This window comes from Neoarius graeffei, chromosome 3, assembly GCF_027579695.1.
Source record: "Neoarius graeffei isolate fNeoGra1 chromosome 3, fNeoGra1.pri, whole genome shotgun sequence".
Lineage (NCBI taxonomy): Eukaryota > Metazoa > Chordata > Actinopteri > Siluriformes > Ariidae > Neoarius > Neoarius graeffei.
The window spans coordinates 79,787,196-79,814,556 of NC_083571.1; the positions used below are offsets into that span (position 1 = coordinate 79,787,196).

The window sequence follows — 27,361 nt, forward strand, 5'->3', positions numbered from 1 at the left end:
AATCATCTACTGCAGGGGAGTCTGTGGGGTTAGTATTCCCTGAGAACAGGGTGATTGAGACCCAAGCACACACTACAATGGGGTTAGCTGAGAGTGACGTAGATGTTCTGAGCATATTTGGCCAAGATGCCATCAAAGTAAGCAATAACAATCCTCCCAAGCATGTCCTGTAGGACATCATTAATCAGGCACACTGATTAATATTGGAACACTGAAGGCACTCAAGAAAGCCCATATGGCATGTCCTAGTACTCAAAGTGGCCAGAGGTGGTGCTAAAGGCCATCTTCCTCTCATAGAACTCATGGATTCATGCTAGATTATTGGAATTGCAGCAGTGATGTGTGGTGAGGTTTGTGGCTAGTGAGGCACTGACTTTTTCAAAATCAGATTTTCAAATATGCACCAAAATATTTGCCAAATACCGATTAGTTTCATATCTCATAGCAGCATTCTTTACATAAGGTACATTTGAAGGTACATATTTGGCCAAGGAAGAATGAAAAATGAATAGCGTTGTGCATGCTAATTTTTAGCCGGTGCTGTTCATTCAAAGCCACATCTATTCGAGAAGTCCCAAAAGTTTTTAAAGCAATTTGGCTTTGAATGTGAGTAGCTGAGCATTCATGTTTCAGGAGGCTTCTTGGTAGGTTTTTTAAGTCACAAAATCCCATGTTAGTCCAGACATTGTCACTGGTTGAGAACAAGAGACAGGAATAACAGAAAAGGCGGTTTCTTGTAGCACAGCCACACAGCCAATCTTTTCGGTTGTACCACTCACTTTGAAACGATTGGGTTATCTTCTGCCCAGTCCTTTGAAGTAATTCCTTTAGCTCCAGCGTTGGCCGTCCATTCTTTATCACATCCAGTTTTCCTTGAAAGTCCAACTTTGAGAAACCTTTCAGTTAAGCTATTACATCCTCCATTAATTTGTTGCAGTCAATCGCAACAAGCCAACAACAGTCCAAATTAAACTTTACATGACGATGTAGAGAAGAAGCGACCACCAAACAAGAATAACTGAGCTCACGTACGCCCTCTGCACTGCGGCAGAGCTACTGCCTGCCTCACCTCATGTCTTTTCAGTGCGGCTTTATGTCAAATTGTTAACACTAAATAAGTGATACACATACGTAGAAAACATTACATATTATAAGGAAAGTGAGGACATATTATACACATGTCTACAATGTATAAAAAACATTTTAATACAGCATTACGTTGGTAGCATACACAGAGTAAGCAAAAGGCACGCACTCAACCCAGTTAACAAGGGATTGCGCAATCTGACATGAGGCACGGCTTGGTGCTGCCTCACGTCGCTGCATATTCGCTGCAATTGAATAGGAAATAGGCACATACGGCGATTTTGATCGCAAAAATGATTGAAATTGCTTGAATCATACAGAAATGGCATATATAGCACAGATGATTGGACAAATCTTTATTGTTATCATTATTTACATTCATTACATCTCATGATGGCTGGATGATGACCGGTGAGGCCCTGCCTCACCTGCCACCCCTGACCGCACATCACTGAATTGCAGAGGTCAAGTTTAGTGAAGGGGCGGCACGGTGGTGTAGTGGTTAGCGCTGTCGCTAGGTCCGCTAGCGCTGTTAGGTCCGGGTTCGAGCCCCGTGGCCGGCGAGGGCCTTTCTGTGCGGAGTTTGCATGTTCTCCCCGTGTCCGTGTGGGTTTCCTCCGGGTGCTCCGGTTTCCCCCACAGTCCAAAGACATGCAGGTTAGGTTAACTGGTGACTCTAAATTGACCGTAGGTGTGAGTGTGAATGGTTGTCTGTGTCTATGTGTCAGCCCTGTGATGACCTGGCGACTTGTCCAGGGTGTACCCCGTCTTTCGCCCGTAGTCAGCTGGGATAGGCTCCAGCTTGCCTGCGACCCTGTAGAACAGGATAAAGCGGCTAGAGATAATGAGATGAGAAGTTTAGTGAATATTTGCATGGCACCGAGTTGTTCCAGGGCAGATGGGTTTAGAGGAAGGAGATAATGGTACTTGACTGTGCTCTGGTTGATCATGAGGGGGGAGGTGTGTGTGTATGGATGTACCCTTGGTGACGCGCCTCCTTGATGTATTCCTCCATAGCTTCGCTTTCAGTCATAGGCAGTGGGTATATGTGGTTGCAAGGGGGTATGGTCATAAACTCAATTGCACAGTCATGGGGTGGTGAGTCTTGGTTTTGCTGAACACTTCCTTGAATTTTGAGTATTCAGGCCCAGGAATCCAAGAACTTTGGGATGTGTCATGATAACTTTGATGAGAAACATGATGTGGTTTTTTTTTGGTTTTTTTTTGCATAGTGTGAATTCCATTTCCTGTGGGTTCACCATCCACGGTTTGGATGTACAGAGGATGCTAGAGCAGTTGCATGAGGAGATTTTATATATATATATATATATATATATATATATATATATATATACTGTATGTACCTGTGAATGTTTAGTCTATTTCTTATCTAGAGTGTTTATACTGTTTATATTGTTTATTTCAGTTATTCTATTTTTATTTATTGCATTGCCTGTTTGCACCGTGGGTCAGAGAGGACTGAAATTTCAACTGTGCTGTATGTCGAGCATGTATAGCATATTTGACAAAGTTGACTTGACTTGACTTAAGCTCCTTGACAAGGGCTTGGTCAATGAAATTCCCTGCTGTTCCAGAGTCATTCAGCACTGAAAGCACAAACACACTTCCTGAGTATTTTATCTGGATACTTAAGTGATCTGATGTGATAAAATCTTAGAGGGACTCATCATTCAGGAACAAGCTGGAGTGGTGGTTCACTCAGCTGGTGGGCATGGCTTGGTGGAGGCTGAGTAGAGAGAAAACTATAATATGTGGTGAGTTTGGTTGCCATAGTAGTAACACAGCCTCTTTTCTGCACTATTCATCTTCCTTGTCACTCAGCTTGGCTTGCCCCCCTTCCATGTTGGGAGTTCCACTCCAAGTTGGGTCTCTGGCAATTGCACACAAGATTGTCTAGGCAGATGGCGAGATCAATTAATGAGTCCAGACACACAGAATCATTGTAGCAGACAAGTTCAGTGATCACTTCCAGATTTAAATCTTTGCGATATGCCACCTTGAGTACTGGTTTATTCCATCCACTCCTGCTGCAAAGGTATGGAACTCTAGTGAATGGTCCGTGGCACTTTGTTGACCTTGGGAGATGGAAAAGAGCTGCTTTTTTAAATCTCTTTCCTTTCCAGAGAATGATCAGAGAATTACAGAAACAGTTGAAGCACTCATAGGACAAGATTGGCTCCCCTCCCTGGGATCAGACAGCCATGGCCCAGATTAACGTCTTGCACATGAGCAGCTTGATGAACTGGGCAACTTTCTGTCAGTCAGAGACAACATCCTGGCTGGAGAAATAAAGAGAGCATTGCAGCATGAAGCCTTTGCACTTAGCTGGTTCTCCTGAATACTTGTTAGGATAAGAGATGCAGGAAGGAGTTGAAATTAGCAGGAGCCCTTGGTGCTGTGAAAGCCATTGGGAACATATTGATGAGCTGTATCAGCTTGATGTACAGCAGGGCTCAGGTGCTATTAGTGCTCCCTGACTAGATGGCTTTGTGCCATGGCGGCATTATGCCAGTCCTGCTTACCTGCTGCATCCATGTGTGGTAAAGTAATCTGTGCAAATGAGGTTTATTAAAGCTCAGGAGACGATCTAAAACATTAGGCAAGAGAAAAATCAAAAACTGGCAGGCGATCAACAAACAACCTGAACGAGACAAATCCAAATTCATGAACACCAGGAACAAAGAAAGTCAAAAACCACACTAATGTAAGCAATGAACAAAAGCTTAGTAAGTCAGGAAGATATGCACTGAGTATTACTTTGCAGTTGGTGATTGAGTCCAGATGTGTGAAATCAATAATCTGGTGATTGTGAATGTGAGTGTGTTGAGAGTCATAGACTGTGGTTGCCATGTTTTTGTAGGCTGCAAAATGTTCTGGTTTTTGGATGCCAAATCCAGCACTCACATGACAAAACCATTACCCATTCAGAGAATCTTTGAAGACACCTTGTTTTAAAAGAGGATATACATATAGGATGGGTTGCACAAACAAGGATTTTTAAAAGTTTAAATTCGGAATTAGCCTTTGCTGAAAATGTTAACCTTTGATTAAAGTTTTAACCTGGGATTAATTTTTATTGGGCACCATAATGGATTCGCCAGTCTAAAAAAAGTGCAAAAACATTACTTTTCAAATGAATTATTATTTATACTTTTCCCTTTTTGACTGAAGAGGAGGAGCACTTTCATTTTCTGCAGTCCATCTAATACTGTATGTGCTGCTGCCGTTTGGAAATTTAAGCCCCCGCTATTACAAGGTTAATTGTAATCCCTAACCGAACTCAAAAACATGGGTTTAAAGTAATGGAGCAACAGGATAAAAGTTTACTGAACTAAAACCAGTATTAAATGATGACTGCAGTCCTGCTTGTATAACTGGATGAGGAGATAAACCTTCGATTAAACTAAAGATAATACTTAATCTACCCTGAAGCAACTCAGTCTTAATTTTATTCTTGTGATCTATGTGTGCACAGTATTATATTAACGATGGCTCCTTGTGGTCAAACTCAATCTCTGAACCTTTGTCATGAGGCTGAGATTGACCTAAGCATAACCCATAAAAAGCAATATCACATCTTTTCTTCATCCAGGAACTACATACTCTGATGTACACAGATTTATGAGGGTCTTCAGTATTTTTTCTTAACTTTTGTCACATCCGCTTTTGCTCGGCTCTATTAGCTTTACGTATGAGTGTTGGCTGAATAATTTCCAACCAAAGCAGCCCAATCTTTCTGCTTTTAACAGGAATGCCACAGCTGTAACCCTTCCACCTAAAGCAAACAGATTTTCTTTTTAACAGTCACAACCACTTCAACAAATCACATCAGTAATCACCGAACAGAACTTTGAGGGATTAAATATTTGGTTTTGTGGATGTGGAGCAAAAGGCACTAATAGTATGCTGTCATAAAGATCAAAGATTGACCCCTCTGTGACTTTTTCTTTGGCTATGTTTTGACGCAGTTGGCTGCTCCATCACAGCTAACCCTCCCTCATTGCTCTCTTATTGGCCAGGTGGTTCTGTGAGGGGCGGGAGCTGCACCACTGTCCTGATATTCAGATCTGGCAGGATGCTGACCTGCACACGCTGGTGATTGCCGAGGCTTTCGAGGACGACACGGGCAGGTACACCTGCGTGGCATCCAACGCTTTGGGAGCAGACAACACCTCTGCCGAGGTCTACATTGAGGGTGGGGAACTTGTGTAGACGCACTCATTCATATATACGGTTTTAGGTGAAATGCTATTTTACAGTTGTATACTGATGCATTATATAGTTTATCTTTATCACTTTTTCACCCACCATCATCAGGAGCCTCATCTTCAGACTCAGAGGGGGAAGGATCCGTGTCCAAATCTAAGCCAGGAGCCATGCCACAGTACGTGTTTCCATGTAACCACTTTGACCTCTGACACCCCTGACATTTGAACCAGGCTAATTGCCCTTAAACTAATTCGCACTGGTCATAACAGCTTTGTCATAGGTAACAGGTTTGGAATGGCTTTCCAATAAAGCAGGGAAATGCTAAGCTACAATCTCAGCATTCTATGATGATACACGTACTATCCTAATGAATTTTAAGTTCCTTATGTTTGCCTGAATCACTTTATTTCCCTCTATCTCTCTGTCACTATTTGCTGATGTTGCATAAGCCGTCTTCCTTCCTCTCCCAAAACCATCTCTTCATCTCCCTTCCCACATCCTTCTCTCTTTCCTTCTTTGCAGTCATTATTTGTTGCAAGTTTGTCCATGGTTCTAAATAACATCACTAGAGGTAAAAACTGCATTCATGTTGCTCCATGGTGATTTACTGAATTCAGACTCAGACAATGTGGCCAGAATATTCTTGAGTATTTCTGGAGTGTGAGTAACAGTATAGTTAGTCCACACAGAATGTACAGTAGACAAATCACATTGTTTACTGTATAATCATTTTCCGTAACCCTGTTGTTAACTTATTTTCATGATTAGATTCTTACTTTTTTGTCTGCTTTTTTCATGATGTCAGGTATTACCATGTATAATTATGCTTACCTTAGCTACGCCCTTGGTGGTATGGTGGTGTAGGAGTTAGCACTGTTGCCTCACAGCAAAAAGGTTCTGGGTTTGAGCCCAGCGGCCGACGGGGGCCTTTCTGTGTGGAGTTTGCATGTTCTCCCCGTGTCTGTGTGGGTTTCCTCCGGGTGCTCCGGTTTCCTCTGCAGTCCAAAGACATGCAGGTTAGGCTAATTGGTGGCTCTAAACTGACCGTAGGTGTGAATGTGAGTGTGAATTGTTGTTTGTCTCTATGTGTCAGCCCTGTGATGACCTGGTGACTTGTCCAGGGTGTACCCCGCCTCTCGCCCATAATCAGCTGGGATAGGCTCCAGGTTGCCTGCGACCCTGCGCAGGATAAGCGGTTACGGATAATGGATGGATGGATAGCTATGCCCTTTCTCCAACCCATAGACACCAAAATACCTATGTTCCTGCTTAGTTAGCTTCTTTACTGCTGAGTGAAATTTAGATTGAAATTGCTTCTGAATAGTATTTTTTAAAAAGCGTTTTCTAAGCATTTTTCTAAACTATTCTAGATTTTTTTCTACATCAGGTTGTTTTGTGAATGCTAAAAGAAGCAGGAATTAGCAGAATGATCAGGCTACAATGTTGACACTATCTTAAGCTAAGTGCATTAACCATAGTGGTCTTGCTTATTTGGAGCCAAAGTTCGTAAAGTCTGAACACTTGGTGGGCGGCATGGTGGTGTAGTTTTGAGCATTGTTGCCTCACAGCAAGAAGGTTCTGGGTTTGAGCCCAGTGGCCGACGGGGGTCTTTCTGTGTGGAGTTTGCATGTTCTCCCCGTGTCCACGTGGGTTTCCTCCAGGTGCTCCAGTTTCCCCCACAGTCCAAAGACATGCAGGTTAGGCTAATTATTGGCTCTAAATTGAGCGTAGGTGTGAATGTGAGTGTGAATGGTTGATTGTCTCTATGTGTCAGCCGTGCAATGACCTGGCGACTTGTCCAGGGTGTACCCCGCCTCTCGCCCATAGTCAGCTGGGATAGGCTCCAGCTTGCCCATGACCCTGCACAGGATAAGCGGATGGATGTATGGATGTCCACTTGGTGGCCATCTTGATGTTCTCAGGCAGTTATTTTTCAGTCATACAAGGCCAGGCTCTTATCCACTTGAACAGGCAGAGACACCATTTTGGAAAAGGGTCAACATTTCAAACATGTATTTGAAATGGCTGTTAAAATCTGATGAAAATGGTATGAATAATATGTGAGCTTTGGCTCAGATAACGTGATAAATCATATTTTTTTTCATGTAGCAATGGCTACACGCATGCTTCTTTATCCATAACTAATTGAACAATGTGCCTTCTGCACATGCATCAGTGTAAGAATCTTATTGTTTACTAGTAAAGTCTTAACCAAGAAGGTGAATCACTCTTTTTAAACCTGCTGCAGAAATCAAACTACCATAAACTACAATGTTTATTGCTTTCTGCAAGTGATATCTCATAGAAATGTGTATCTAATACACCAATACACCCCTGCCACTGAATGGGGCTGATACAGTGCCACGAAAAAGTATTTGCACCCTTCATGATTTCATCTACTTTTCTGTTTTTGTCATGCTTAATTGTTTCAGATCTTCAAACTAAATCACAATCTGAGTGAAAACACAATGCAATTTTTAAATGTTCATTCATTTATTAAAGGAAAAAAGTTATTCAACACCAGCCAACCCTTTGTGAAAAAGTAATTACCCCCTTAGTTACACAATCAACCAGTTAATAAAATTGAAAAACTGGGATCATTGTGTTCTATTTAGATTAGACTCCCCCAGGCTTGATTAGTGCCAGCCCTGTTGAATCCAAACATAACTTAATAAATAAAAGCTTTTCAGCAATGTGTAGTAGACTACAAGGTCTCAACAAGTAGTACATGATGCTGCAATCAAAAGAAATTATGGATGAAAGATGAGAAATAAAGTTTTTGAAATATAAGTCTGGAAAAGGTTACCATGCCATTTCAAAGACTCTAGGAAACACAGTGAGAGCCATTATCTCCAAATGGAGAAAACATGGAACAGTGATGAATCTTTCCAGAAGTGGCCTGCCTACCAAAATTCCTCTAAACATGTATTGAGACTCATCCAGGAAGTCACAAAAGAACCCCAAATGAAATGAACATCTTGAATTGCAGGCTACGCTCATCTCAGAAAAGCTTAGCATTCATGATTCTACCATTAGAATGAGATTGAGGGAAACTGGTATTCATGGGAAAGATGAAAAACACTGCTAGAGGAACCAAGAGGAACATAAAGGCTCATCTCACATTCTCCAAAAAAAACACCTTGCTGACTCCAAAGACTTTTAGAATAATGTTCTGTGGACTGATGAGTCAAAAGTGGAACTTTTTTGGAAGACAGGGTCCTGTTACATCTGGCAAAAAGCCAACACAGCATTCCACAAAAAGAACATCATACCAACAGTCAAATGTGGTGATGGTTGTGTGATCTGAAGAACAAGAACAAACCCACCTCTAAATGGTGTAAAAGAAATAAAATTAAGGTTTTGGAGCAGCCTAGACAAATTCCTGACTTGAACCCCATTGACATGTTGTGGCAAGACTTTAAACAGGTAGTTGATGCTCAAAAGTCCTCCAGCGTAGCTGAATTAAAGCAATTCTTCACAGAGATGTGAAAGCCTGATCTCCACTTATCAAAGGTGTTTGGTTGCAGTTGGTTGGCAATTATTACATTTAGGGGGACAATTACTTTTTCACAATGGTGACGTACAGTGGATATAAAAAGTCTACACACCCCTGCTAAAATGGCAGGTTTTGGGGGATTTAAAAAAAATGAAACCAAGAAAAGTCCTGTCAGAACTTATTCCACTTTTATTGCAAAATTGCAGTCTATACAAAGAAGGTGAAAACAAATCAGAAACTGTTTAGGATAAAAAAAAGGAAAAAAAGAAAATCATACAAAATCCTGGTTGTATTAGTGTGCACACCCCAAAATTAATACTTAGTTGAAGCACCCTTTGATTTTATTACAGCACTCTAAGAGTCTTATCAGTTTGGCATAAGTGGACTTGGCAATTTTTGCCCACTCCTTGCAAAACTTTACCAGCTCTGTCAAATTGTGAGGACATCTCCTGTGCACGGCTTTCTTCAGGTCACCCCACAGATTTTCAATTGGATTACGATCTGGGCTCTGGTTGGGCCATTCCAGAACATTGATCCTCTGTTGGTGAAGCTACTGCCTTGTTGATTTAGATGTATGCTTTGGGTCGTTATCATGCTGAAAGGTGAAATTCCTCTTCATCTTCAGCTTCTTAGCAGATGCTTGAAGGTTTTGTGCCAAAGTAGACTGATATTTGGAACTATTCATGATTCCATCCACTTTGACTAAAGCCCCAGTTCCAGATGAAGTAAAGCAGTCCAAAAGCATGATGCTTCCACCACCATGCTTCACTGTGGGTATGGTATTCTTTTGATGATTTGCTGTGTTATTTTTGCACCAAACATCCCTTTTGGGCCAAATTGTTCAACCTTGGTCTCATCAGACCATAATACATTTTTCCACATGGTCGTGGAAGACTGAATATACCTTTTTACAAAACTTTTCTAGGCTTGGATGTTTTTCTTTGTGAGTAAAGGCATTTATCTTGCTACCCTACCCCATAACTCAGATATATGATGAATATGACTGATTGTTGTTACATGTGGGAAACAACCAGTACTTTCCAGGAAATCCTGCAGCTCCTTTAATGTTGCTGTAGGCCTCTTGTTGGCCTCCCTGACCAGTTTTCTCCTTGTCTTCTCATCAATCTTGGAGGGACATCCTGTTCTTGGTAGAGTCGCTGTTGAGCTATATTTTTTCAACTTGTTGACGACTGTCTTCACTGTTCTTCATGGGCTGTTTAACGTTTTGGATACTTTTTTGTAGCCCAGCTGTGATTCATACCATTCAATGATGAAATCCTGTTCATGTTTTGAAAGCTCTTTGTGGACCATGGCTTTTGGAATATGATGCAACCAGGAGGATATCAGAATAATTCTGCAGGAACAGCCAAACTTTATCTGAGGTCAAGCAGAGCCATTTTAAATGATGTCAGGTGTATACTAGCAATTATTCTATCCACATTCATTGGATATGATCAATTGCACACTGATTGGCTACTCTACTACTAGGCTATCAGCTCGTATACCGTGAGTAGAGAAAAACAAAATGGCGGAGCATATTGTTGAATCAACAGAAGACAAAATAAAAGCTCTACTCGAAAACAAAACCCCCAAAATTATCAAGTATTTAAAAGAAACAGAAACAGCTAAAAGAATATACCCCCCCCCCCCAATAGCTCTTGTTCCACACTCCAGCCTAGTCGGTGGCGGTAATGCACCTTTAAGGTGGTTTGCCAACTGCCAAAAAACCCTAAAGAAGAAGAAAACTCCAAAAAATACCCCAAAAAAGCAACAAAATATAGAATAAAAGTATTTGATAGTAAGAATGTATCTTTGGGCGGCACGGTGGTGTAGTGGTTAGCGCTGTCGCCTCACAGCAAGAAGGTCCGGGTTCGAGCCCCACGGCCGGCGAGGGCCTTTCTGTGCGGAGTTTGCATGTTCTCCCCGTGTCCGCGTGGGTTTCCTCCGGGTGCTCCAGTTTCCCCCGCAGTCCAAAGACATGCAGGTTAGGTTAACTGGTGACTCTAAATTGACCGTAGGTGTGAATGTGAGTGTGAATGGTTGTCTGTGTCTATGTGTCAGCCCTGTGATGACTTGGCGACTTGTCCAGGATGTACCCCGCCTTTCGCCCGTAGTCAGCTGGGATAGGCTCCAGCTTGCCTGTGACCCTGTAGAACAGGATAAAGCGGCTAGAGATAATGAGATGAGATGAGAATGTATCTTTTTTTATTTTTCAAGAATTAGTATTACAGCATTTTCACAAATTGCTACTATCATTTTTGCCAGTTTGTTTACATTCTAAGCGGAAATGATTTTGTCTGACGTTTTGTATAAAGTTTTTATTTATTGAATTTGCAAAAAATAAAACTAAAAATGCGCTGTTTCTTAAAATCCAGTGAATGCGGATAGCATAAAATAGTTATTCCACTCAATCTTGCCATACATAGCTTATAGCGACGAGGTGCTGCTCATGTACGACTCGATTTCGTGGAATAACTGTTAACTATTTAAGATGAGACGGAATGTGATTGGTTGTTTCTGAACACAGCCACATCCGTGATTATTAAAGGGTGTGCGCAGTTATGCAGCCAGGTTATTGTATGGTTTTTATTTTAATTTTTTACCCTAAACAGTTTCTGATTTGTTTTCACCTTCTTTGTATTGATTGCAATTTTGCAGTAAAGGTGGAATAAGTTCTGACAGGATTCATCTAGATTTCTTTTTTTTAAATAACAAAAAACCTGCCATTTTAGCAGGGGTGTGTAGACTTTTTATATCCACTGTATGCACTATAAGTGTTGCATAATGTTTTTTTCTTCAATAAATATTTAATGTAACCAATACAGTATGCAAAAATGGAGAAATGCTTTTTAAAGGCACTGGATGTACTGTTGTATCATTTCTTTTCCTCCACTGTCATCTGGTGGTTTTGTTGCCAAGAAGATGCTACTTAAAGGTGGCTTTAATACTTATTTCTACCTATACACTGATCCTTCCAGCCTAAATAGAACAAAGTCGTGTCAAAGTGACTCCAGGAGAGATACAAATCAGCACAAATCTATAATAGTGATTTGATATTAAAAGGGTCACATCCTGAAACAGAGACCACTGGCTGGTGATGGATTCATCCAGACCTCCTGGTATTCTCTAACAATAACAAACACTTCCACACCAAACGTACTGGAGAAAGACGATGACTCAGAAGAAGCTCTCAAATATTTAAATCTAGCAGAACCAAACCCAGGAGCTGAGCCGAAGCTGACTCTTCAACCAAATCGAACTTAATAAGCCATGTAGTTTTGTGTAGCCTTGTGGATCTACATCTGGCCGTTTGGTATTAATAGGCCGAGACCAACCTTGCTCTTTCAGCCGTCTCTTTCTTTGAAGCATGATCGGCCTTGATGGAGCGTGAATCCATTTGCTTTTGCAGCAGGAGAAGCATAAAAAAAGAACACTGAAAATCTGAGAAGGAAGATCATGGACTAAATATGGGTTACTGAATGTTTTTACATCTATAGTGTATAATTTTTAGTTGTGTGTGTGTGTGTATAACTGTGGACTTGAGTGTATGCAATATTCCTCAGTAACTCTGGGATATTTCCTCAGGGCTCAGAAGAAAACAGCGTCAGTGTCCTTGACCATTCGCACGTCTTCGCCAAAGAGCCCTGATAAACCATCCCTCCGCTCTACACTGCTCCAGCCACTGTCACAGAGAGTAAGACACACACACACACACACACACACACACACACACACACACACACACATATACACACAAGAGCACTCACATGTGTTTTTAAAGTACACAGGTCTGCAAAGCTCATCAGGACATTTTCTCTCTCTCTCTCTCTCTCAGGTTCAGAGTCCTGTCTCCTCACAGTATGCTGCTGATGGACTTCTCTCAGCTCCCCCTACCTTCACCAAGGTAAATAAATATAAAAACAACCCAAAACCAGGATGCAATTGATCTCTCTCCTCTTGTTTTCTTCCTCCTCCTTCTCCTCAACTTCACTCACCATTTGTCCCTCCATCTCTCTTTGCCTCCATCTGCCCTCCACTGGGCTTCACTTTAAGCATTGATACACCATGGAGAGGTGGATTTACAGACAAATACTGTATGTTCTTGTATACACACCAGGGGCGATTTCTCAGAGACAACAAGGGAAGCCGAGCTTCCCCTAAAATTCTCTCCCCAAACTGCGGCATCTATGACGTTGAATTCTCAGTAAAACAATAACTTGCATAACATAATATATGCCCAAGATTGTATTTACGTTCATAACTATCCTGTAACTTATTTGAGTGATGTCTGACGAACTTGCAGTTCGCTACGAGAATCACCTTTGCTGCCAGGCTGTAACCAGCGTTGCCAAATACTGCTGACGTTTTCCAGCCAAAATATGTTCAAAACCCGCCAAAATGCACTTAAAACCACCCAATCTGGCAACACTGGCTGTAACCTTTCTTATTTCAATGGGCTCTATGGCTGGCAGCCGGGTATCCGTTGCAGTCTATGAGAGGGCTCTGAACAGCCAATTTCGGCTAGTTGTTATTGGTTAAAATCGACAAAATCGTCACTTCCAGGGAAGCCGGGCTTCTCTGGGACTAAACGAGACAGTGGGAGGGGCAAGAAGCCGGGCTGATGAAGGATTATTGGAGGTAGTGTTTGAAAGACATGAGGAGGGCGGGCTCTGTACTTCGGCGTCGGCGAGGAACACGGTAAGCGCAGTCAGTCCCTAGTGGATGTTGAGAAAGTGTAGTCGTGTGCCAAAGTGCTGTCCGAATTTCTTTTCATATAAACGTTTCTTCTCATTGATGTCTCTGTACATTACTCTGTAAATAAATGTAAATATTACTCGTTGTGCTCTGTTAACTTTCATCCATTCTATCAGTTTGATCATTCGTGAATTCACTCGCTTATTTCATTTGTAGTTCAATCTGGTTGTAGGCTAGCTTGAGCCTCATTGGGATCTGCAGTGCTAGCTGCTAACAGAAATTGGTGAAGTCTCTGGAAAGCACAACCAGCTGGTATGACAGCGTCACAGACCATTTTCTGGAAAAGGAGTGGAGGGCAGAATTTGTGCATAAATAGTGTGCATCATATAGTGTTCATGAATCTGAAGTGTGTATATTGTTCAGTAATGTTAAGAGAATGGTGGGCTCTGTGTTATAGGTTATACCTGGGTATGATATTCAAGGTTCTGTGTGTTGCATAGCCTACCTGGTTATGAATTTCCAGACTGTGTTGCAGAAGATGTTCAAGGATGTGTTGCACAGCTGGGTGTTGTGTTAAAGACTCTGTGTTGCATATCAGGGTATGATGTTCAAGGCTCTTCGTTGAATAGCCAGTGATTTTTGGATGTTTGATATTTTTGATTAAGGATATGAGGCACTAGCCTGGCAAGCCAGACTATAACATGAAATATACAAGCAAAAATACTTTCTGCCACTAGGTAGGGTTGTCTAGTTCACTATGCTAATGGGGCACACCTTTCTATGCTTTGATATCCGGCCTACAGGTTTTACGATGAATACGTAAAATGGGCTTCCCCTGTTTTAAAAACCAGCAGCCGCCACTGATACACACACACACACACACACTACATGTTCCTTTAAAGCAGCTTATATTTGTTATGAGGCCCCCGGTTTCAAAAGAAGGTCCTGATATTTTGCCTACCATGAAGTGTGTGTGTGTGTGTGTTACACGCTACTTCCTCTGTACCACTATCTTTGCCTCTGTAGTTGTTACAGGATGCCCAGGCGTGTGAGGGGCAGTTGGTTGTTCTGGAGTGCAGGGTGAAAGGAAGCCCACCGCTCCGGGTTCAATGGTTCCGTCAAGGTCACGAGATCCAGGACTCTCCTGATTTCCGCATCCTTCAAAAAAGTAGGAGCACATTAACAACAAAATGATGGCACTGATGACGCCTTTAAACTGTGTGATGGTCAATATAACTGTTCATGGTGTGGAAGTCCTGAATTTTTTATTAAGATATATTTTTAAACAGTCACAAAACATCTGTCATTAAATGACACGACTTTGATGACAGAATGTGATAAGCATATTGTTTCGATTTATTGAACTGATATACACGTTCTGTGGAACTGCTAGCTCAGTAGAAATGAGAAAGTAAACATTGCTTTTTTTCCCCTGGTAATTCAGGGAAAATTGGACATTTCGTTTGCTCAACAACAGACTCAACTTATTGATTATATCTTAGGAGAAAGTGCGGAAACAAAACAAAATAAACAGTTAAAATACTATCAGTGTACTTGATGGGAAACAGACAAAACTAATAACACATGTTTCTCTCTCTCTCTCTCTCTCTCTCGTCTCCTTTCCAGAACCGAGATCTACAGCAGAGCCTGGTGAGTGTCACTCCTGCCCTGACACACAGAACAACACAAACACATGGCACACACATTTATCACTCCATTCTCTAACACTCTTTTAACCTGGGTGTTTGCACACCAGCATTGTGCACAGTAACATCTCTTGTGCCTACATGTGATGCAACATGATGTCATCACTGCCAAACTGTTCTGAGTCACAGCTCAAACGCAAAATCAGGACATAGGTGAAAATAATTACAAAAGAAAACTAAAGCAAACACACACTTCCTGCGCAGGCAAAAGGTGTATAGGGTGTGATCCGTCCTCTGCGTGTCACATCTTTGAGCTTACATGTGTGTTTGTAAGTCAAATGCTTGTCTGTGCAGTATTTTAGACAGATGATACCTAAACAGGATTAACTTTAAACCTGAATCACACGTATTTCTGACAAAATGAGGTGTCTGTGTTTCCACACCTGTCTGATTTGCCTGTCATTCTTACTCTCACACATCTGATTCACCCCACCAGTTATTCATCATATCACATCATTAATTCTGATAGTCAGTCAGTCAGGACCTCCGTCACAGCAATGTTCAATTCATCACCATGTTTCTGATGATGGTGTCATTCAGCTTACTTTTTTTTTTAACCTATGTGCATTGGTGGGCGGCACGGTGGTGTAGTGGTTAGCGCGTATCGCCTCACAGCAAGAAGGTCCGGGTTTGAGCCCCGTGGCCGGCGAGAGCCTTTCTGTGAGGAGTTTGCATGTTGTCTGCATGGGTTTCCTCTGGGTGCTCCAGTTTCCTAGCCTAGTAAACTAGGCCTAGCGGCCAAAGATATTTTTGCCTAGCGAATGGGTCTAGCCTCGCACCATATAAACAAAAACACCCCGGGCATCAAATCGTGCCCGCCAATCACAACGCAAGGTTTTTGTTTGGATTCTTTGGGCGGGCTTTTGCAGGAGTGACGACAAAGCTGCGCGACGCTGGAGAAAGCGCTGCAGGAAAGATGGCTACGGCTAGTGAACAGCGCGCGTTCGACTCTGCTTTGGAATCAGTTTTAGAAGAATTAGACTTGGAGTTTTCGTTGAAACATGAGCAGGAAGAGGCTCTCCGCTCATTCCTTTTCAAGAAGGACGTTTCGCTGTTTTGCCGACCGGCTATGGCAAAAGTCTGATCTACCAGCTGGCTCCGCTCGTAGCCAAAAGGATGGGCTAGTTTGTGCAGTACGAAGAATTAATAAACAGCTTTGAAACATTACTTTTTTATTGTTTCTTATTTTCCCGTTATTTTAAATTTAAGGGAAATTTCACCAAACACCACTAAATAAAAACTCTCAAAAACAGTTTAAGCAAACCCTTGAAAAACTCTTGGAAAAAAAATGAGTGTATGTGGTACAGACTCCAAACTTGTGGTCATTATCTCCAAACTTCTTAATATCTAGAACCTGTTTATTAATTAATACGCATTTTGAAAAATTATTTATTTCAAGGTCTCCCCCACTGCTTTCTGTCGCTCTGACTACGTCACAGTCACTGTTGCGCTGATTGGTCAGAGCGTTGGCCTATACGCACACAGACAGTTTGAAAGACAGCGGTTTGTTCCTCCTACCCCCTTCGGAAATGTCTACAGATCGAGGCCAGACTAAATATTCACATTTAGTCTGGCTTGCCAGGCTACCGGTTTCCCCCACAGTCCAAAGACATGCAGGTTAGGTTAACTGGTGACTCTAAATTGAGCGTAGGTGTGAATGTGAGTGTGAATGGTTGTCTGTGTCTATGTGTCAGCCCTGTGATGACCTGGCGACTTGTCCAGGGTGTACCCCGCCTTTCACCCGTAGTCAGCTGGGATAGGCTCCAGCTTGCCTGCGACCCTGTAGAACAGGATAAAGCGGCTACAGATAATGAGATGAGATGTGCATTGGTTTTCAATATGCACAGTCTTTGCATAGCTGCATCTCATTTCCCTGGACTTTTGCACCTGTTATGAATGTGTATATGACGAATTAACTTTAAATCGTGAATTTGAGCTACAAAGTGGAAATAAAGCATGAAGGCCTCTGTGTTCATATTTTGTTCGCAATACGCTAGCCAACAAACTGTGATGTATATAGAGGATAATATACTGTATAGATTTAGGCACTGCCTAAAATTGGAGCTCCCATCTGTTTCTGGGTTGTAGAATTTTCTTTTAATCATAGCCAGCCTCTTTTGTTTTATTTCTTTACCAGTATAGTTACTATACTGTTTCCTTATGTTGTACAAAACGTTTCCTTATGTTGTACAAAACGTCGGGCAACAACAGCGACAAGTTACTCACTACTATACTGTCCCGACTACTACTCTACTTCACTATTCACTTCACTAGTTGTTGGGTTTCCTGTGGTGGTACACATGCACAGGACCGAAACCATCAAAAAAACAACTCGATGGGTCTCTTTATGTATCCACACTCTATGCCTATGGGGCTCCGCTCAGGCCTGCGTGGGAGCTCCGCTAGCAGCAGCTGTTCGCTTGAGTAGACAACAGTTTGTTGCACTAGCCACATCGCATTGGCTTCTCCTTCTTTCTCGCTCTCTTTTTGTTACTTGCCTTCTCTCCCTTTCTTCCTCTATGTTTCTCCATCTTTCCCATTCTTTGTCTTGCCTTCTCTTCCTTTCATCTTCTGACATGTTTCTTCTTCTTTCTCTCTCTTCTTCTCTCTTTTTCTCTCTTGTTCTCTCTATCTTCCTCTGACAAGCTGGACTTGACCATCTCCGATTGCCTTTTCTCCTTCTCTCATTTTCTTTCTTTTTGCTCTCCTGTCAACTTCTTCATGCAATTCTTCGGTTGGTTTTCTTTTTCGTTATCACCCATTTTTTTTACAACATGTACAATTTATGTTATGATTTATAAAAAAGAAAATTAAGTATATATTGTTTTAGACTTTTATGCAAAAAGTAGAATGAAGAAGAATGAGTCGGGGTTTTTTTTATCGAGAATTGCCAAAAAAAAAAAATTCAGGCATGACGCCATGATTGGGTTGCCTGTGATGGCAGGCACACGAGTATGCAACACATGGCGACGTCAGGCGATAACAGTGACAAGTTATTCACTACTATACTGTCCCGACTACTACTCTACTTCACACTTCACTACTCACTTCACTAGTTGTTGGGTTTCCTGTGGTGGCAGGCATACACACACAGGATGCAAACCATCAGAAAACAACTCAATGGGTTTCTTTATGTATCCACACTCTATGCCTATGGGGCTCCGTTCATGCAGGCCGGAGCTCTGCTAACACAGGCCAGTAGGCGGTGTGTCTGACTGGTAATTACTAACACTGGCCACTAGGCGGTGTGTATGACTGGCAATTACTAACACTGGCCACTAGGCGGTGTGTCTCATCTCATCTCATTATCTCTAGCCGCTTTATCCTGTTCTACAGGGTCGCAGGCAAACTGGAGCCTATCCCAGCTGACTACAGGCGAAAGGCGGGGTACACCCTGGACAAGTCGCCAGGTCATCACAGGGCTGACACATAGACACAGGCAACCATTCACACTCACATTCACACCTACGGTCAATTTAGAGTCACCAGTTAACCTAACCTGCATGTCTTTGGACTGTGGGGGAAACCGGAGCGCCTGTAGGAAACCCACGCGGACACGGGGAGAACATGCAAACTCCACACAGAAAGGCCCTCGCCGGCCACGGGGTTCGAACCCAGACCTTCTTGCTGTGAGGTGACAGCGCTAACCACTACACCACCGTGCCGCCCTAGACTGGTAATTACTAACACTGGTATGGTGGAGGCATGCACAGGACTGAAACCATCAGAAAACAACTTGATGGGTTTCTTTATGTATCCACACTCTATGCCTACGGGGCTCCGCTCGCACGGGCTGAAGGCTGGTGGAGGAGCTCCGCTATTACTCAATGGTGCGAAGATATGAAGTTTATCTTCGAGTGATGAATATATTCATGAATGAGTGAAGCAAATGAGTGAAATATATTTCAACACAAGCAGATAAACTAAATATCTTCGTGCCACCATGCAATGTTATTTATATTATGTGAACACACACAAAAAAAAACATAAGTTAGTCAAAAGAATTTTAATTGTGAACCGGTTTGCCATTTTGACAACACGCATCTAGTTAATGGGAAAACACTGGGAGTGACGTCATTGGAGTGAAATATCGGGAATTATTATACATATGGGACACTTTTTCGATGGAATAAAAACATGTATTCTAGTCCCTTCTAGCAGGTTTCATTCATTTGGTTTGATAGCATGCAATACTGTTTGCATATCGCTTATCCTATGTACATTATGTCACTCTACCCAATGGAGAATGAGCGTGCAATATTGTTACAATATTGCACGTTGTCAAGACAACACAAGGTCACACGTCAGAGCTCATGCGAATATCCAATGACAAAACTTTTCTGCTGCGCATGCACACAACCATTTCATTGCACTGCTAAAACTGAAAACTGAATTTGAGGAGAAAGTAACTTAAACTAGTGAAATTATCTTGCTGCATGGACAGATATTTTTACTTGATAAGACATCTTAGAATAAGCTGGTTGCAATCTAGAACTAAGTTTAATAATCTAAGAATTGGTGTCTTGTATTCTAATAGGAAATGCTAGATCGTTTCAACTATTTTCAAGATATTTTCACTTGCTAAGATATATTTTTTTGCAGTGTATCCACCGGGAAAGGGAAAAGACGAGACTAATCCAATGCTACTGCTAGGAGTAGCTATGTTATAATTAATGATCTATCCCCAATGAGCAGGCTTGCTCATTGGGGATAGATTAGGGATAAAATTAGCTCATGTTTTAAGTCGTTCAAATTCTGTAAAGCTGCTTTGTGACAGTGTTTATTATTAAAAGCGCTATACAAATAAACTTGACTTGAATTAAGCATTAAATAAATAAACTGAAACTAAAGACACACTGAACACCTGAAAGAAGAAGAAACCTTTATTTGTCACATGCACACTTCAAGTACTGTGAAATTAATCCTCTGCATTTAACCCATCTGAAGCAGTGAACACAAGCACGCACACACAGAGCAGTGGGCAGCCACACCAGAGCGCCCGGGGAGCAGTCAGGGGTTAGGTACCTTGCTCAAGGGCACCTCAGCCCAAGGCCGCCCCACGTCAACCTGACTGCATGTCTTTGGATTGTGGGGGAAACCGGAGCACCCGGAGGAAACCCACACAGACACGGGGAGAACATGCAAACTCCACACAGAAAGGTCCTCGCCAGCCGCTGGGTTCAAACCCGAAACCTTTCTGTGAGGCAACCATGCTAACCACTACACCACCGTGCCGCCCTAACTTACTCATCCCCATATGGGCAACAACAGACATCATGACTATAAAATTAACAGTCCTAACATGAAGTCAGCTACGTTGATGCTATAAACCCCCCACTGACGGAAACCCAAGCGCAAAACCGTTCACGGCTATCAAAACTTCATTATATATTCTTCATGCATATTTACAAAGGAAAAACATACCAACGGACATTGAAAAACTGGAAAAGAGACACGTTGGTGACATAAAACTTCCGTGCTAGCGAGCGGCAATTTGCAAACAAACATGGCCACGAGGTTTGCATCGTTAAATATGGAAGATTCTGAGAGAAGGTGTAGAAGGTGGCTGGAAGGTGACTTCACTGCTGCGCTGATGAATGCTACACTGGCTGGAAGGTGACTGCACTGCTGTGCTAACAGCACTTAGTCACGGGTAAGCTAGCATGGAGGACGCTCTGGACTCTTGCAGTGGTGCTTTTGTGGCTGGGGACTGCAGTTGGCTTGCTGACATTGGGACTGCGGTTGTTGTGAACAGTTTTGCGCTCGGGTTTCCGTCGGCGGGGGGTTTATAGCATCAACAAAGCTGACTTTATGTTAGGACTGTTAATGTTATAGTCATGTTGTCTGTTGTTGCCCAAATGGGGATGGGTTCCCTTTTGATTCTGGTTCCTCTCGAGGTTTCTTCCTCATGTCGCCTGAGGGAGTTTTTCCTTGCCACCGTTGCCACAGGCTTGCTCATTGGGGATAGATTAGGGATAAAATTAGCTCATATTTTAAGTCATTCAAATTCTGTAAAGCTGCTTTGCGACAATGTTTATTGTTAAAAGCGCTATACAAATAAACTTGACTTGACTTGACTAGTGTTGGCCTTCGAGTATGCTGATAAGAAGAGAGTGTGTATGTATTATAATAATAATAATAATAATATTGACTGCCTTTTTTTGTGATCTATCAGATATATTCAATTCAGCTAGCATGATACTGAAATCGTCTTCGACTTGTTCAGTATCATGCTAGCTGAATGGAATATATCTGATATACCACTCAACGCCAGCCAATACAATTTAAATATTTCATTTAGACCCACAATGTATTTTGTATGAAAAATGTGTTTTTCAACATGAGAAGATAAACTTCATATCTTCATACAATCCCTCTCACCCTCTCCATGAGGAACTGCGGCAGTTGGGCAGCTCATTCAGTCATTGGCTCACTCCACTTAAGAGCAAGACGGAGCGCTTCAGATGATCATTTGTGCCTGCTGCCATCAGACTGTATAACAAGAGCGGAGAACATATAGACTGCCATCATGCTGACATGCACACACTCTTTCTCTTGCACTGGACTCATGTAGAACACTGTGCTCACACCGCACTGTACTGGAACATTGCACACAGTGCACATATGAATATATTCTGTATATTTTTGTCCTTTTTCTCTATTGCCATAGCACTATCTCCCCCCACCCCCCATCTGTACTATTATCATGTACCGTATCACATGGTGCATTATTATTGTTACAGTTCCACCATAGCTATGGCTACCTCTTCACTGTGTCACTTTATATGGCTCTACACCACTAGTTTACGCACACCACCAGTGGATGTAGTGCCGCTACCAATTCTTGTTGCTGTCTTTTGTGAGCAATTGTCCTTATTTAGTTCTATCTCTAATATATACTGTGTGTATATATATATATATATGTATATATATATATATATATATATATATATATATATATATATATATATATACATTTTTTAACTTCGTCTACATTTATCTATATTTTACTCTGTATTTGAGCTGCTGCAACATCTGAATTTCCCCTTGTGGGGCTCAATAAAGGAATATCTTATCTTAAAGCCAACGTGTGATATTCCTTTTTATTATATCGACACATTCACAAACAAAAAGTACGCAGGTTAATCAAAACAGTTCATCGATTTCCTCATGAGTGAATATATTGGAAAATATGTTGCTTGATGTCCCGGATGTGGTTCGTATGATAATTATAAGTGGCGTATTTCCCAGTAAAACACTTATGTCCCATATAAAAATGTATATATTAGTGTTATTGTGTATATACTTACAGTATACTCTAAATACTTTTGTATATACAGTATAACTCATTGAAAGATAAGAAATGCTACTTTACTCATTGTTGATGCTGAACTCGGCGATGACGAGGCAATTCCGAGTTCCTGAATCGGAATTCTGCGTCAAAGGAGGGAGAGTTCCTCCGATGTACAACCTCTAGCCATGGTCACTGAGCAACTCTGTAATCAATGTGTAATTAGTGGCTCCTCTAATTGACCCAACAGAAGAGATCTGCACTCTGGTGATAGCAGAAGTTTTCCCTGAAGACGGAGGCCTGTTCTGCTGCAGTGCTACAAACCAGTATGGCTCCATCAGCTGCAGTGCCCAGCTCACCATCCTGCCAGGTGTGTTTTAATAGTAAACTTTACAACCACATTTTACCCATTAATTCAACTGAACAGCAAGTTCCTGATAAAGTTGTATTGATTATGAATAGAAAATAAAAGGTAGTTACCTGGAACTGAGTCCATATGTTTTGTGGATGCACACTAGAAGATCTTACACCCTGTGGCGGTCTATAAAGGTTCCTAACCTGAATCTTGAACTAACTGATGAGTTTAACTTTGGCAGTATTTTTTTAAACAATCTGAAGGTGCCCCCCCCCCCCCCCCAAAAAAAAGCATCAATCTATTAAGTCATGAATGTACTGTAAATATGGAGGTATTTACAATATAAATAAAGTAGGCATGATGGTAAAAATGTAGCTGTATGTGGCTTGACTGTTGTGACTTAATACACTATAAGTGATATAAGGGTTTCTCAAAAAAAAAAGGGTCATTTCCTCAAGCCTGCTACAGAATGATAATACCAAGTAGTTGAAAAAAAGATCAAGTTATGAATAACTTTAAGGGGGCGTCGTGGCTCAGGTGGATAAGGTGCCATACCATAAATCCGGGAACCCGGGTTCAATTCCGACCCGAGGTCATTGAATAATTTTAGGGGGCGTCGTGGATAAGGCGCCATACCATAAATCTGGGGACCCGGGTTCGATTCTGACCCGAGGTCATTTCCCAATCCCTCCCCATCTCTCTCCTGCTCATTTCCTGTCTCTACACTGTCCTATCCAATAAAGATGGAAAAAGCCCCCCAAAAAATCTTAAAAAAATAAAGTTATGAATAATTTTAGAATATTATCTTTTTTTTAATGATCCCATCAGTATAACTGACAATATTTTAGTATTTGTAGGAAAAACCATTAAAAAAAAAAAGTCAGGTGACTCATTGTTTTTTCTAAAGGGTGAGGTAAATGTTTCCATGTTCATTTTTCTCAAGTATGACATTTTTCTTGAGAAAGGGAGTTGCGTAAGTCTTATGAGCCTCATCATGCTCTGGTTTCGTACGCTCTGTGTGTATTGAAAACGCTCTGAGTGAACATGAGTACCTGTTCGGTGGAAGCTGATCCAAGCACGACTCACACATAGCAAGGAAGAAGTGTTTATTTCTGATTGCTATTGCTGGATCAGCGGACCTATTTATAGGGCAATCAGAGTAGAGGTCTGACCCAAATAAACAAGGATTACATGGATTCATAAAGGCTTAGATGAACTCCAAACAAGCACTATATAAATTCCCTTAGGGTTCAGTCAGCACCTGACAGCTGCATAAAAAGCCTGCTGTTATTTATCACTTTTGCTATATTACTTATTCACTAATATGTATTAATCATACCTAATTATATAAATCTTTACTAAGTCAAAATAAATAACTAAAGTACCATAAAATAACTGCAAGCTCCTGTGTGAATTCATTATAACACACACTCACCGTTCATTTTATTAGGTACAATTGCTCATTCATGCAATGATCCAGTTAGCCAGTCACGTTGTCTGGTCTTTTTCCAAGCTTAACCTATCCAATTTTGCTGAAACTGTGTCTATTGTAGCCTCAGATCCCTGTTCTTGGCTGACAGGAGTGGAACCTGATGTGGTCTTCTGTTACTGTACTACAATCCACCTCAAGGTTTAGTGTGCTGTACGTTCTGATATGCTTTTCTGCTCATCCATCCATTATCTGTAGCCGCTTATCCTGTACAGGGTCACAGGCAAGCTGGAACCTATGCCAGCCAACTATAGCAGGGTACACCCTGGACAAGTCGCGAGATCACATAATGTTTCCTCTGGAGCACCCAGAGGAAACCCACACAGACACGGGGAGAACATGCAAACTCCACACAGAAAGGCCCTTGTTGGCCGCTGGGCTCAAACCCAGGACCTTCTTGCTGCGAGGCGGCAGTGCTAACCACGACACCACCGTGCCGCCACTTTTCTGCTCAGCATGTTTGTAAAGAGAGAATATCTGAGTTACTATAGATGTCCTGTCAGCTTGAACTCATCTGGACATTCTCCTCACAGAATTTGCACTGACTGAATGTTTTTTGTTTTTCGCACCATTCTGAGTAAACTCTAGAGACTGCTGTGTGTTAAAACTCCAGGAGATCAGCAGTTTCTGAAATACTCAAATCCGTCCATCTGGCACCAATAACCATGCCACAGTTAAAGTCACTGAGATCATATTTTCCCCCTGTTTTGAAGTTTAATGTGAACATTATGTGAAGCTCTTGACCTGTATCTCTGTGATTTTATGCATTGTAATACTGTCACATGATTGGCCGATTGGGTAATTCCATGAATGAACAGGTGTACAGGTGGCCGGTTAGTGTGTTTAGCTATGTGGGTAATTACTGTATGATTATTCAGTTCTGTGTTCTGTGGTATCTATGTTTATTACATATTAGGCCATGATACTATTATAGCAGAGCTTGCTGGGCATGAAGTACGTGGAGCAGAACCACATACTTAAGAGAATATAATAATGCATCAACCTGATTTTTCATGGCATGACCGTACGATGTACATGTACCACCACAGGGAACCTGATCTTAAGTACAAGGCAATGTCTCTCATAAACACGACCACTGGACAACAAAATTTGTATCTTTATTTACAAAAGATAGATAGGTTTTTATCCAGTGCTTATTTTTAATTTGCTTTTTAAAAAATAATGTGGGATTATTTTATGGAAAATATTCACGGCAGTTTCATATAAAACCCGTTAAAGCAGTTTAATTAGTCCACTAGCTTGTTGGACAATTGACAGTTTCTGTCATGTAAGGGTGATAGATGGATGTAAGTGAAGGAAGAGTTTTATTGAAAGCATGCTAGAAACAGATCCAAAACATAGACAAAGGCAGAGTCGAAAAACAGGCAGTGTTTGAGTGAAGTACAGACAGGATATCAGAGGTAACAAAATACTCACAGTCCAAAAACACAAACAGGGTCAAAACCAGAAAACTGATGCAAAATATAAGGCTTTCACAAAGTCTTTGTGTTACTGAGAGTCCTTATATGTATGTGCTGTGATTGAGCTCTAATCAGGAACAGATGTATGGTAATTAGTCCTAATGGCGCTGCACAAGCTCCAATGCACGTGGATGTGAAATGTAACCAGACACCTGTTTGACATATCAAGTTTGATATTCGATGGTAACGATATAGTAATGATGTAAAGTGAAAGCGCTGGTTCACTGTTGTCCACCAGGCACCCAGCAGAGTCACACTATAATAAATGCCGTGGTGTTGTTTCTGACGCATGGCATGCGGTGTCAAAGAAAGGAATAAATATGTATTCGTAACTGATGTGTATCTCATTATTGGTGTCACTGTCACAAGACAATGCAGCAATTTATTGATGTGAAATATACAACACAACACAATTTGATGGTTCATATGCTGTAATATTATTATTCTATTCAGGTCGATTTTGTGCTCTTGCAAATATTTTGCTCCTTCACTCATCAGGAGCTCCGCTTTTAGGCACTGCCTAAATATCTATATTACAGTAGTTTGCTACAATGATTTATGGTTTCTATGTTTATGTAATTTTGCATATTTAATTCTGGTACTTGCACAGTTTTACAATAATAACTCTTTCATTTCACATGAGTAAATATCTACGATAATATAAACAATGCTACAGTTTTGTCTTACGTTTTGCATGTCAAGCAAATTTTAAGAACAAACCAAAGACATTCTATCCATTTTATCATCCTTCTCCAATTTAGGGTCTGAAGAATCGTCCAGAAATGGTGCACCCAGAGACGACAGCATCTTCGAGGACAATCAATCATTCCCACCCCCTCCCCCACCCACTGAAATCAGCCTCCTGGAGGTCCCACCCAAAACTCCGCCCAGTGCTGAGGCCTTCCAAATAAATGAGCTAGACATTTGGCCAAGTGTCCAGGCTGCCACAGATGCTGAGCACCAATTGAACGGAGCTTTTTCCAGCAGCAGTACCCCAAGCCCCCAATCAGCAGCGAGTATGAAGGAAATTCCATCCCCTGTTGGAGAAGCTGCACTTCCTCCGTCACCATCTCCAGCTAAAGAAGGACCCCCTGTTCCCATCAAGCCCAAACCCAGACTGTGAGTAACACATCAATCTCCTGTACACACATCATCAGCATTTTATACCGAGTGGCTGATTTACACAAAAGCATTTCAAAAAATGTGTGTGGCATCAATTCTATAATAGGTACAATGAGAATTACCGGTACAGTTCCAGTACAAAGTTCAGGGACAGATGTAGGTGTGTACCGCTCATGTGTATGTTTACGTGCTGCTGAAATGACTTGGGTTAAAATGGTCTTAATTTGGTGTGAAGTACCTGACTTAAGAGCATAAAGGCATTACCTTTAATCTTGTTTTTGTAGTTACATTTCTACATCAAACCAGTCCAGTACCAGTACCAGTGGTAAATCTAACTGAATGTAATGGTGTTTCAATCTAAACTGACTTGAAATTATTTTTGATACTGTTTTGATTTGCTGAGCGAACTG

General features: G+C 41.5%; 1 protein-coding gene across 2 annotated transcripts in view; it reads left to right on the forward strand.

Moving 5' to 3' along the window:
* Window positions 1–27,361, forward strand: part of palld (palladin, cytoskeletal associated protein) — a 178,636-nt gene that overhangs the window by 72,616 nt on the left and 78,659 nt on the right. For both annotated transcript variants that reach the window (XM_060917423.1, XM_060917424.1), the window contains exons 2-9: window positions 5,127–5,302; window positions 5,425–5,491; window positions 12,398–12,506; window positions 12,648–12,716; window positions 14,534–14,675; window positions 15,134–15,157; window positions 22,755–22,874; window positions 26,591–26,948. In XM_060917423.1, the coding sequence (XP_060773406.1) occupies window positions 5,127–5,302; window positions 5,425–5,491; window positions 12,398–12,506; window positions 12,648–12,716; window positions 14,534–14,675; window positions 15,134–15,157; window positions 22,755–22,874; window positions 26,591–26,948 (1,065 nt within the window). The remainder of the gene's footprint in view (window positions 1–5,126; window positions 5,303–5,424; window positions 5,492–12,397; window positions 12,507–12,647; window positions 12,717–14,533; window positions 14,676–15,133; window positions 15,158–22,754; window positions 22,875–26,590; window positions 26,949–27,361) is intronic.